Here is a 12,523-nt window from a genome sequence, read left to right as displayed (position 1 = left end):
GGGACCCGGGGGGGGGGGGAGTAGGGAGGGTGGGTGCCGCTGTCCCGGGGCAGGGATCCGCTTCCCGCAGCCGTCCCGCCCCGGGGAGGGGGCAGCGGCCGCTCCGGCCACACCTGTGCGGCGGCGGAGGAGGAGGAGGAGGAGGCTGCGGACGGAGGGAGGTCCGTCCGTCCGTCCGTACAGACGGGTCGGGGCCCGGCGGCACCATGACGGTGGGGGCGCGGTGGGGCGCCAAGGCGACGGGCAGGTTCTCCCGCCGCCCGCCCGGCGACGACCAGGTCTCCATCCTGCCCGACGAGGAGGAGGAGGAGGCGGCGGCGGCGGCGGCGGGCAGCGCGGGAGCCCCGCGGCCAGCGGCGCTGAAGAAGAAGGAGGACAAGGAGAAGGAGAAAGAGGAGGAGGAGGAAGGCTCCGGCTGCAGGAAGGTGCGCTTCGCCCTCCTGCCGGACTCCTACGAGCCTCTGCGGCCGCCGCGGGCCGCCGGTAAACGGCCCTACGGGAAGAGGCTGAAGAAGTACGGCAAGGTGAGGAGGGGGAGAGCCGCCGACCCCGGGGCAGCCGGTGCGGGGACCCCCTGGGCCCGGGGCGGGTGGCGCCGGCTTTTCCGGGGGGGCTCTCTCGCAAGTCCCCCCGGTCGGTCCCTCCGGGCGTCCCAGGCGCCGGTGCCGGGGGGGCCGGTAGCCGCTGGCTTGCGCTTGCCCCCGGCTGGGGCAGGAGCGGCACCCACCCTCGCCTGGATCAAAGGGCAGAAAATCGGCCGTTTGGGAGCGAAAACGGCAGTAAGCTGATCCATGTGACGGGCACTTTGCCTTCCTTTGTTCGGCGTTTCCCTCGGCGTCATTGTTTTGACACCGGTCCTTAAAACTTCCAGTTAATTAGCCTGCTTTTCTTTTTTTTTTTTTTTCCTTAATTGTTCTATATAGGTGACCGAAAGAAAGGGCAATAACACCTCCGCAGGGCGCTCATTTGTAATTTACCTTCTAGGTGTCGCCTCAAAATCACTGGTATGAGTTAAAGTTAAAAAAAAAAAAAAAAAGAGGCAATACATTCTTCATTGTGTAACTGCTATTTTGGCTCAAAATTGTTCTTTTGCTTTCCTGTGTGGAAAGTCACAAGTCCTGCAGTCTGCTGGTTTATTTCTTCCCCCCTCCCCCGAGAGGGTGGGTGGTGCCTTCGCTTACAAAAGTGCTATTTGGAAGAATTCGCTTATTTTTCTCATGTTCATGTCACTTAAATACAGGGCAGATATGTCCTGTAGAAAAAACCAAAACAACAACAGGAAAAAAAAAAAGGTTCTCTGTTGGCAGGAAAAACCTGTTGGTGCCTGGAACCTTTTCCTGGTGGAGAGATTACAGATGTCCATAGGAGACCTGGCTTTCTACTGCATTCTTTAAAAAATGATGATTTTGGTAAAGATATGCTTGCTATGCCTGACATGCAGCAAATGCCAGTTAGCTTGGCAAAGTTACTTCTGAAATTGAAAGAGTTTACAGATGATAAAGTAGTCATGAGCGGCCTCACAAATACCACTGTTTCATAAAAGAGATGAATAGAATATTTCATTTTTTCCTGGTGGGTTTGATACTTGGAGTTCCCCGGGCTGGGGTTTCCAGCCGGCAGGAACATGTGTGGCACGGAGCAGCCCTGGCTGGATCCACAGGATTCTGTGAGGGGGGCTGTGGGGCAGCAGTCCCTCCCATGGCTGCTGTGCTGTCCCTGCATCTCGATGTTCCTCTCCTCCTCCGCTGTCCCCGGGCTTCACCTGACTTTTTATCTCTCCATCCTGACTCCCTCCGAGTGAGTTTCCGTAGCAGTAAATCCAGCAAAACTCAGCTCGGCGGTGGCATCGTGACAGATGAGGGGTTTTGTGTGCCGGTACCACTGTAATCCAGCTTTCAGAAATCCTGGGGAATATAATCAATATTGACTGGATTTCACCAATTTTGTTATATTTAAAAATATATCCTATATGAAAATATAGTCAGTGATTTCCATATCACAAGGGATAATTCTGATCTAAGCCCCAAGCAACCCTAGGGTGTTACTCACAGCTGATTCTGATATCCCTCCCAAACTGACCACGTTGTATTGACTCCCCTGTCGTGACCAGCCTTATCAGCAAAAACAAGCAAGAGGGAAATTAAACTTAGATTAAGGTTTTTAGTTCAAATTTTGACAATTTACCTCTAATGCAGTACAGAGATGAGCTCTTAAATGTGTACAGATGTGAAAGTGGGTCAAAACAGTCTTATTTTGACCAAAAAAAAAAAATATTGTTTTGACAAAAAGCAATGAAGTTTCCATAGAAGTAATCTCAGTGATTTATTGCCTTCGTGTTCAGCTCCAGTTGCTTTTAAGAGTTATGAACATACTTAGAATGCGTGTGTGCGGGAAATACCTCTACAAAGGAGGTGTGAATTTAAACTAATTTTACTCTTGACTGGAAGCCCATGTAAAAGCCTGGCTTCCTGTGGAGGCTGCATCCGTTCCATTTAACTCTACGCTGTGGGTGTGTATTTCTATATAAAAATAGATGTTAAAATGTTGTTCCATGTTCGGGCCCCGATGAGCGGTGGGAGTAGTTCATTTTCGGGGTCGCTGACGTTGTCTATGGGAACAGTTTTCTGTGAAGGTATTGTCTATCACCTTCTGTATCCCTTTCCTCCCTCTCTCCCTGCAGAATGTCGGGAAAGCCCTGCAGAAGGGCTGCCGCTACTTGGTGGTGGGCCTGCAAGGACTGGCCACGGCGTACTCCGCTCCCTTCGGGGTGGCAGCCCAGGTGGCATCCTTCGTCCGCTAGCGCAGCTCCGGGACTCGCTGGGCAGGACACAGGACCCTCGCTGCTTTCTGAGGACTGGATCCGAGACCTGCATCCGAGGAACCACTTGGACCACCTGTCCCTGCCCTGGAGTGAGCGCTCTTCTCTGCAAAAACTCCCCGCGCTTTGTAAAATCCCATTGGGTTGAAGAGACGTGAGGGTGAGGAAATAATCTTCGGCTGATTGAGGTGAAGTTTGTTCTCAGACACGAGTCGGTTTTCTGAAGCTTTGGGCTGTGCATGGAAGGGAGCCAAGGAAGGACGGAAAAGCAAGTAGGTGAGGGAGAGAGTAGGGAAGTAGAGGATGGGGGCAGCTGGGGAGATCCCAGCCTGGCTGGTGAGAGGAGTCGTCAAAGCAGTGGAGGATACAGATAATGAAGGATCAGGAAAAGGTAGTCTTTGGTTTTCTGATGGTTTTTTGATGATGACTTTGGTTTTTTTCCCTGAGAAGGTTAAGATTATGAGTATACTCGAAAATGGACAGTGGTCTGAGAAGTGATGAGCTTTGTTGCATCAGTGTTGTTCATCTCAAAGACTGGAAATCATGGGCCTTTAAATCTTAAGACTGATGCAGAAATCCAGGAAGAATACGAGGTGTGGTTTGTCTTCTGATTTTGGGGCATTAAAGGTTCACTGTGATTAGTACTTTAAACTTTTCCTCTGCTGCTGTGAAAGCTGCCTGTACTTCTCTTACTGAGAACAGAATCTATATCTGAGAAAGCTGATGTTGGAAGCTGGGGCTGTAAGACCACCCGCTTCTGTGGTGGTCACCAGAAAAGAAAACGGATTACTAGCTGCATCTGAAAAAAACTACCTACAGTGTTTGGTATAAGAATGTACAACCGTTTTGTGGAAGAATGGGGCCACATAACCGCCAGCTCCACCTTCATTCTGTAGGTGGAAGTTGTAGCTACAGAATGCCAGCATGAGACGCTCAGCGTGATGGGGCGGATGGAGCAGCTTCTGTGTCACACCTCCAGGGACAGAAGTCTTGCACTGGTGACACAGGAACAAGGAGGGTTAAGGTCCTTCAAAATTCTGAGGGGTTTGATTTTTATTTTTTCTTCTATCGGTCTTTCATGATAGCAGTAAAAGTTGTCCCTGCTGGCACTTTCTCTGTATTATAGCCCTTTCTAGTTTTGATAGTGGTTTTGTAATCAAGGACTTGACTTATCTGTAAAAAAAGGCTGATCATTTGCTTTTTTTGTCTTTATTGAGCGAAGAGGTTTGCATGTGTTAGCAAACCACGCTGTATTTCTTTTAAATGTAGCAAATGAAACAAAGGTGGGTTTTTTTTTTTTAATGCTCTTTTCTAACTGGACTGTAAATAAAAGTGATGTGATCCATGTCTGGTGGTTACCTGCAGAGGTGGTGTCTCTCAGCGGTGCCCAGGCAGCCAGGGAAGCTGCAGTGAACTCCCCTGTGCTGCTCTGCCTGGGGCCTCAAGACTCCTGGAAAGAGGTGGTTGTAGCCCAGACTCCCTGGAAACACTAAGGAAAGGTCAGGGGTGGAGGTGAGGCTGCAGAGAAGGATCTCGGGGGGCTGCAGGAGCTGGGGTAGGAACAGCCACAGAAGGATTCCACCTGTGGATTTTGTGCCTTTAGTTGTTTCCCTTGAGCTTTCCTACAGGGACAGACCTGCCCCACCAGCGCACCAGAGGGTGTTCCTAACTCTTGTGTCTTCTGCACTAAGGGCTGTCCTAACACCTGCACACCATGCCAGCTTGAGTATCTTGGGATTAGCTTCACATTTTGTTACACCACTCTGTGTTTTAGTGTGAATCGTTAGAGTTTGGTTGGTTTTTTTTAAATACTAAAGCAATGCAGGGGGCGGTTGGGTCTCCATTTTTGTATGTGAAATGAGAGTCCATCTGCTTGTCCACGTGTCCTCTGAGTAGCCGGGCTGCTCCCTCGTTGGAACACCCGGGGTTCAGCCCATCTGGTGCACGGACCTGCCGTGAAGGTAAACATGAACTTCAGGTTGTGAACCGCTCAGCACAAGGGTCACCACTGACTTCTGCTCACCTGGGGCACCGTTGCGGGAGCAGCCTGGCTGCTGCCCACACAGAACCCAAACGGTGCCTAAATACTGTTTCTGTGTGAGCCTGAGAAAAGAAAAGCTTGATGCATGTTGGCAAGTCCGCTCCTGCCGAGCGGTGTTTCTAAACTAGACCGAAAACAAAGAAATAAAGAAGAAAAAGTAAGCAAGTGGCCTGTGCTGTTGCTATAAACCAGCCGGTGATTCATGCCAGCCTGTCCTCCTTCCTCAGAATGAGCTGACGGTTCCCACTGAGACTACCAATTAGTGCTGCTTATCAGTGCTCCGTGAGCAGTAATTCCCTCCTTGGCTGGTGGAGCCAGTTCCTGAGGCTGAGCCCTGGCCTGAGGGTTTGCATCGCTCTTCATCAGCGTGGAGGGAATCCGGACCTGTGGGTGAGGTTCATTTCCCAGCAGGGTGGACATCGGATGGCAGAAGCTCCTGTCAATGATGACAGTGTCCCTGCTGTGCCGGGTTTGTGATGCAAACAGTGAGAGAGGGCAGATCTGGCAGTCTTGTTGCTAGATGTTGTCTCAGTGATGTGAGAGACAAGAGGAGATACTCCCCAGGCTTGCTTGGCATCGAGTGACAGCTCACCCTGCCCAGCCAACCAGAGGTGACCACCTCTGTCCAAAGCAAGGCCGCTGTGCTGGAAATTCTGCAAGTGGCTAGGGGGAGAGCAAGCCGTTGGTGACGGTGAGGAGGCTGGGCTTTGGGGACAACTGTGACCCCAACGGCATGACAAGCCAGAAGGGATGGACTCTTGGCTTCTGTGTGGGCTTTACAAGCTCTTGGCCAGGCTTTTGGAGGAGTCAGACACAGAATCACATGGGGTTGGAAGGGACCTCTGGAGATCATCTAGTCCAACCCCCCTGCCAAAGCAGGTCCACCTAGAGCAGGTTGCACAGGAATGTGTCCAGGCGGGTATTGAATGTCTCCAGAGGAGACTCCACCACCTCCCTGGGCAGCCTATTCCAGTGCTCTCCCACCCTCAAAGTAAAGAAGTTCCTCCTCATGTTTATGTGGAACTTCTTATATTCCAGTTTGTCACCTTGGCGGGGAGAGCTTTTGGCCCACGGATGCAGGCAGGCTTGTCGGCAGCTTGTTTCCAGGCTGCTTTTAGAAATAAACCGAGTGTTTGACCCTCTTGTTGACAAAGGCAGGATGTGGAGGATGTTGCTGCTGGATGAAATGTGTTCTTCCCTTCAGGCACTGCCTAGGCACCTCTGCCCACCACACCACCTCACAGGGTTTTGTTCTCAGTGGTCTGCTGCCATGCTGTCTGGTTCCCTTCACATTTCTACTTGCCTTTCACCATGTTTTATAACAAGCGGCAGGATAAATAAGTTCAGGAAGCTCAATACACACAAGAATGTCAAGAAGAAGTCAATTCAAGTTTCTCTCAGGAATGCACTCTGCTAACCTGACAGCCCAGCGAGTCGCTTTTACATTCAATCCCTGGCTGTTCCCAGTGCCTGACCAATGAGTCACGGAGCAAAATAAAGCTTATTTCTGCTGTTTTTTCCCAGAAGATGTAATTGCTACTCTAGCTCGCTGTAGGCTCTAAGGAAATGGCGGAGGACTCGGGACTATTGTCCTTTGTCCTGCCACGTTAGCAGCAAGGCAGCGTCTGGAAGCGCTGTAAGGAAGGAGAGCTGTGCCACAACCAACCACCTCCCCTGGGTGCTACCAGGGCTCTGCCGGTCCCAGGCCAAGGTTCACTGCAGGGATGGGTGACCTTTCTGCCTGCTGCCTGGCTGTAAGACTGGCGAGGGGACATGTTTTGTGTTGGGGTGCTATAAAACCGGTTGTCTCTTTTTTTTTTTTTTCTGTATCCTGAGCCCCTTGTTAGCTTGGCACTGGCCTCTTCTGAGACAAAATTAGTCCTAAAATCTGTACCGAGTTGCTGCAGTTTCCTGTACACGGTCTGCTCTGGAAACCTTGTTTTCTTCAAGGGGCAGCAGAGAACCTAAAGAGCTTGTAGATTAATGGAGATAATTAAATTAAAAGAAAGCAATGGAAGCAAATTCTCCCTTTCTTTCTCCTTGCAGGAAGGAGCTATTGGGCTGCCAGGCTTGTTTCAAGGTGAAGTCTGGCCTGAGCTCAGAGAGAGTAGTGCTCCGTCCTGAAGCCTGTGTCATCTACGAGGAAAAGCTCAGGGCTCAGGGCTCATTCAGCTGGAGGAGGGAGGAAGACACAGGAGGAACCTCGCAGCCTTTCAATACCTAAGAAGGGGTTACCAACTAGATGGAGTCAGGCTCTTCACTGAGGTCCACAGCCAGACAGCAAGGGGCAATGATCATGAATTGAAACTAGGGAGTTTCCAGCTGGGTATAAGGCGAAAAAAAAATCAGTAATATGATAAGCATGAGAAGAGGTTGCTTCCGGAGGCTGGGGAGTCCCTGGAAGCTTTCAAGGTGTGACTGTACAACGTGCAGAGCAATCTGGTGTAAGTTCAGAGCTGACCCTGCTCTGTGAGCAGGAGGCTGGAGGAGAGACCTCCTGGGGCCCTTCCAGCCCAGGTGACTCGGAGTCTGTGAGTGGGACCCTGCCATGATAAGCAGAAAGCTTGTATTTACCTACTGTATGAAGGTGTAGAGGACAGGTATCCTCACCCCTGCCAAAAGCACAGATGCTAAGAATAAAGCTTTGCCTGTAATAAGGAGGAGCGACTGGTAAAGATGGAAGTGCAAGCTGCCCCCGGCAAGTTCTCGCTGAGTTCCACGGTGCTGGCTTAAAGGCAATTGTCCTTTAGTGCCATCTCCTGGGAAAAAAACAGATTTCCAGCCTTGTCAGCCTGCCTCGTTGTGCTGTCTCATCTCCAGCTGGGATTTCCTGCCCTCCCCTAGACTGGCCTCCTGGTTTGTCCAGACCTATCTTCAGGATGCTGGGTTCCAGCAGCGTAACGTGTCTCTGCGTATCGGTGTTCTCTGCCCTGCTGAACCCTGAGCCTCCTGTTTGCAAGGATTTAAAATGTAAAGCCATAGGAACATTGTTCTCATGATGTGTTTTTTTTCTTTCAACATCTAAAAATTCATCACAATTTGCCCCGAGGTTCTTTCTTTGCCTTAAAAACATTTATTAAGGATGCTTCACTGGAGGAAAGAGGATGAGCCGCAGCCACTTCTTGTTTCTGACTATCACCCTCCGCTGGAGAGGTGACTGCTGCTCAGGGCTGGATGTGTGATTACAAACACTGCGGGAGAGGAGGACGGTGGACTGGAATGACCTGCCAGGAGCTGCCTTGCACCCCAGCTCCACACGCTGTCAGAATCTGCCTCCTGGAGCTTTTTCTGTTCCCCTGTCTCTACAGCCCGTGCAGCAACCCCTGCTCTGTCCTTTCCTGGGACACTGAACTGACATCAGACGGCTTTTCCAGCTGCGCCTGAGGGAGGGTGGGGACTTTCCTGTCCCTGGTGAATCCCATCCTCCCCCGCATTTATGATTCTCTGTGTAGGAAAAGCCTCACACAAAAAAAAGATCCCTATATCTCATTGCTCTGAGTCCATTAAAAGGCATCTATCATTAATGACTTTATTTTTAATTCTACCATCGCAAATTATCCGCCTGAGATTTTTCCCTACATGAATTTCTCTGAGCTCATTTCTAGTGCATGACTCACTGAACTCTGATTTCCTTGAAGATTATAAGAGGAAACAGCAATGCTTTTATCCTCCCCGCCTCTCTATAAAGGAATTTTTTGAATTTATTGTTTGTTCCGAGTTTGGAAGAAGGATCTAATTTGTGTGTGTGAGTGTAATACAATTTTTATCATATCTGGCTGCAATCAGCATAGGATGACTGCACACTTGGCCGTGTCATCCCCTCAGCCCTGCCTTTTGCTGAACTACCGGAGAGTCACTGGAAAAATAGCTGGCACGTCCCTGGTGTGGGCATTTAACTCCTGTTCCTTCACTAGGACAAGCCCAGTCTGCATTGAGCTCTGTCCTGACACCCTGTCACCTAATCCAGGCAGCTTTTTGCTGTCTTTCTGCCAAGGATTTTTGTTTTTTTTTTTGTAATGCCCTTCCAAATCACCCCCTTGGTGCAGTATTTTATGCCCATGCTTTTTTAAAAACTTGTGGCCAGTATAAATATTAACATTTTTTAACATTTATTGGATTTGATGCATTGCTTTCATTGTTTGATTCCAAATTACAGCACTCTGCATGTAACTGAAGACCTACAAGATCCCCACACACTTGTCTTTTTTTTCAGTGGAAACAAGTACAATTCTTTAAATCTTTCCTCATCATTCACTTTTCTTTGTCCTCTGCTTGATCTGTTGCTACAAGAGTCTAGGATTGTCTCTAGAAGAATTATCTCCAATTGCCCACTGCATCTGAAGGCAGATACGCCATTGCTTTTTCCATAAAATCTGTTCCACCAGGAAATTTGTCACAGGGTCGCTTCTGAGCTGACACCTTGCTTTTCCGAGGTGCACCAACATCACCCACTTCCATGGCTGAGCGAACCTGGCCTCTGTTTGCCATGGGATTGACGCTGCAAATCCTCCCCCTGAGCAGACACGTTTTAAGCAGCCTGAGGGCGGAGAATTCCAGCACAACTGTCCCAAAGTTTGATGAAGTGAGAAGCAATTGAAAACACGGTCATTTACTTTTAAGTGCAGGTTTGCCGTGCCTGCTCTGGCTACAGCAAATGCACTCCTGCTGCACAAGAGGTTGTAGGAAAAGCAGTCCCTAGTTTTGTCCGAACGGCTCTGTTCCCATGGCTTTACAGCAGAAGGGGTTGGTGGCCCGCGGGCCAGCAAGGCTGTGGCTGGGTTGGAGGATTAAACAAACCTGCTGTTTGCTGGAGGCTTTTTGAGAGGTGTCTGGTGTACAGGCGAAGGGGGCTTTTCTCAAAAAGGCTGCAGCCTGGAAACATTAAGCCACAGCCATGCTTTCTGCAGCTATTTCTAATTTTACATACCTTGTATCACAGCGGGAGAGGAGAGACTATGCAGATGCTGCCGCCTTCTGTTACTCCTCTCTAAGCTCCTTCACACCACAGCGTGTTCAGGGCTGAACGTAACAGCTGCTTTTCGGGGCTGGCCAGAACAAAATCTTAGGCTGGCAGATTTTGGGAATAAAAGTTTACGGTCCTTGTTGGATTTAGAAATAACATTTTCTCTAAATTAATATGCAAACGTTAGCAAAGGTGAGATATTTCTGAATTTAGTTAACAAATCCTTCTAAATGAAAGACTCTGGTTTTGCACACCATTGTGCTGCCTATAATGTAGAACTAAGGAGTTACACCATCACACTATATAGGTCCATACGTCTCCAAATTCTCATGCTGGTTAAGTACAAATACACTCCAGACCTATTTTCTCTGGCACCTAGAATAAGGGAGCAAGCAGTACACCAACATTTTTTCCTCTTATTCCAAATCCTGTCATTTTGATGCTTGGTAGACCGAAGTTCAGAGGGCAAAACCTTCCTGCATTTTGTGATTTGCACAGCTACCAGTGCTCGAGAAATCACTGGGGATAGTTACTCATTTTTGCCTTAAGCTTGTGAAAATAAGCATCAGTGTTGGGCAGGAATGCCCATGCTTTTTAAAAAATTTGTGGCCAGCATAAATTTTTTTTTTTTCATTTCTTGCATTTGATGCATTGCTTTTATTGTGACATTCTAAGACCAGTTTGTGGTTTTGTGTTTTCACCCCATTAGTACTTATGTTAATTTGTTTTGATTCACCCTCGTCAGCACTGCTTATCAGACAGCACTTACTAATTAGAGAGTCATTGCAGTTCTGTTGAACGCTTGCTAATACATTAGATGCCTTGTTCCCCTTATAGCATTTTTCTGCTCCTGTGGGTGCAGTTGTAGATTAAAGATCTCTGTGTGAATGCAATTAAATTACAAAATGTTGACTCCATGTTAAATGAGAAGACTAATGATTATCAAAGAGCGCACAAGGTCTCTCAGTCTGCTCAGCAGGGCTGGCTCTCCTCTCATGTCTCGTGATTGCCACGCCACAGGCGCAAGACAGGTAACATCTTGTAAAAAACCCAATTTGCTCAGTAAAGTAGTGTAAGAAGGGGTTTCCGATGATATGGGAGGCAAACAGGTGGCAGACTGTCTCTGCACGTGCCTCCCAGAGTCCAACAGCAGCACAAGGCTCTGCTGATCAGTAATTAATCTCCAGAATGAACTGTGCTTGTTCCAGGGGCAAATTAAACAGTAAGTCCTGCTTAGGTCTCGAAACCCATGGATGCCATTAAGGCATGATTTAAACAGCAAAATGATGAACAAGGGGGCAAAGGGATTGCCCTCCTTCCTGCCCTTTCACAAAGCTAATGTTACCAGAGTCCTTCAGTCCCAAAATCAGTCAGTAAAATGAAAACAACAGGGAGCAACCTCCCAAGATGGCTGGGAGACCACTCAAGTGACACTGAGCATCTTGATGAGGAATGTAGATATTACCCTCTTCTGCACCACAGCTCCTATTAACGGCCCAGCACTGCTGCCTGTCCAGCAACTCCCCACCTGAAAGAAGCAGTCAGCAATGTACAACAAAATTAGGTTTATTTCCTTTCTCTTCTACAGCAATGACTGTGCCCCTGTGCTCCGGCGGAAGATGTCTGTCTCTTTGGTGCTACTTCCTTCATGCATTCATGCCCACAATCATACAGTGGACCTTTTGGTTGAGGGCTCCTCCATGGACTCCCTTCTTGCCCATCAGGAAGATCAGGGCTTCGGGGGTCTTGCCAATACAGATGGATCTGCTGTCACTGCCTTTGCTTCTGACATCCATCACGTTGTCTCCATCCACCAGCAGGTTGTCACGAATCACACTGCAGTTTTTGCCAGCAACAGTGATTCCCGTTAGCAGGAACGTTTTCCTATCCCAGCCTGTGATCAAGCCCACTTCTTGAAGCGAGATGGTTGCAAGGACACCTCCTGGCTTGGCCGCCCACAGGTGCTCATTGTCAGAGAGGCCCACGATAGCCACATCTTCAACGTTCCTGTCTGCCAGGATGCCGCTGAGGTAGTATGTCCAGTAATCCACCATGGCCGGGCTGCCTGAACCTCTCAGAAATGCCCAACACCGAGCTTCCCTGTCTCCTGCCTGCTGGGACTTGAATCTTGGCACAATGACCCTAAATATTTCAGTTTGTGAGCTTGACCTTCAGGCCTGAAGGGGGGAGTTGGGGGAAAGCAACTTGCTCTTGCGCTGAGGGGAAGACCGTGAGGGGAGACCCGTGAGGAGAGACCTGTGAGGATGGCAGCATCCACCGCTTTGGCCAGCTCTATGCTGTCATAGTTGCCTAGCAGCCAGGTGTCCCACAAAGCCACATCCCCACCACCCCAGGGGGGCTCTGGAGCAGCTCTCATGGGTTTTGGTACGGGAAGACGCCCCAAGGGCATGGGACCCCTCACCCCAGCCGTAGGCACGGCCATTTGCTGCCCCCCCCACACCAGCTCTTCACCTCCAGACACAGGTTTCCCCCTTTTTCACCCAAACGGCTGAATTTCACGTACTTATGTTCATATTTTTTCCTGCCACGTTGCTTTTCATTAAAGCCCAGATAGTAAAAAAAACAAACAAACAAGCGCTTGTCGCCTGTAGTTTGTGCTTGGACACTGAGAGCCCGCACTCAAACGTTCGCTGTCCCCGCCGTCACGGCAGCTCTTCCGTCCCCCCCGGCTCTGGCCCCC

General features: G+C 49.4%; 2 protein-coding genes across 2 annotated transcripts; one reads left to right on the top strand and one right to left on the bottom strand.

The window, feature by feature from the left end:
- The first annotated feature begins 127 nt into the window (after positions 1–127).
- LOC106892956 (chromosome unknown open reading frame, human C1orf115) lies at positions 128–4,163 on the top strand. The gene is made up of 2 exons (XM_014950534.1): positions 128–524; positions 2,681–4,163. The coding sequence occupies exons 1-2, from the start codon at positions 207–209 to the stop codon at positions 2,798–2,800; spliced, it is 438 nt and encodes a 145-aa protein (XP_014806020.1). The 5' UTR covers positions 128–206; the 3' UTR covers positions 2,801–4,163.
- Positions 4,164–11,468: 7,305 nt separating this feature from the next.
- LOC106892897 (profilin-3-like) lies at positions 11,469–12,239 on the bottom strand. Its single transcript, XM_014950467.1, has one exon. It carries the CDS (start codon positions 11,874–11,876, stop codon positions 11,469–11,471), a length of 408 nt encoding a protein of 135 aa, XP_014805953.1. The 5' UTR covers positions 11,877–12,239.
- Between the last annotated feature and the right edge of the window lie 284 nt (positions 12,240–12,523).

Source organism: Calidris pugnax, unplaced genomic scaffold (genome assembly GCF_001431845.1).
Source record: "Calidris pugnax isolate Ruff unplaced genomic scaffold, ASM143184v1 scaffold24, whole genome shotgun sequence".
NCBI classification, from domain to species: Eukaryota; Metazoa; Chordata; class Aves; order Charadriiformes; family Scolopacidae; genus Calidris; species Calidris pugnax.
This window is presented reverse-complemented; position numbering and strand designations above follow the sequence as displayed.

What these genes read in the sequence shown, in the direction of transcription:
- LOC106892956 (XM_014950534.1), top strand. Translation starts at nt 207, where the DNA reads ATGACGGTGGGGGCGCGGTGGGGCGCCAAGGCGACGGGCAGGTTCTCC. An exon ending in GGCTGAAGAAGTACGGCAAG is followed by an intron (nt 525 to 2,680) that starts GTGAGGAGGGGG and finishes CTCTCCCTGCAG; the next exon opens with AATGTCGGGAAAGCCCTGCA.
- LOC106892897 (XM_014950467.1), bottom strand. Translation starts at nt 11,876, where the DNA reads ATGGTGGATTACTGGACATACTACCTCAGCGGCATCCTGGCAGACAGG.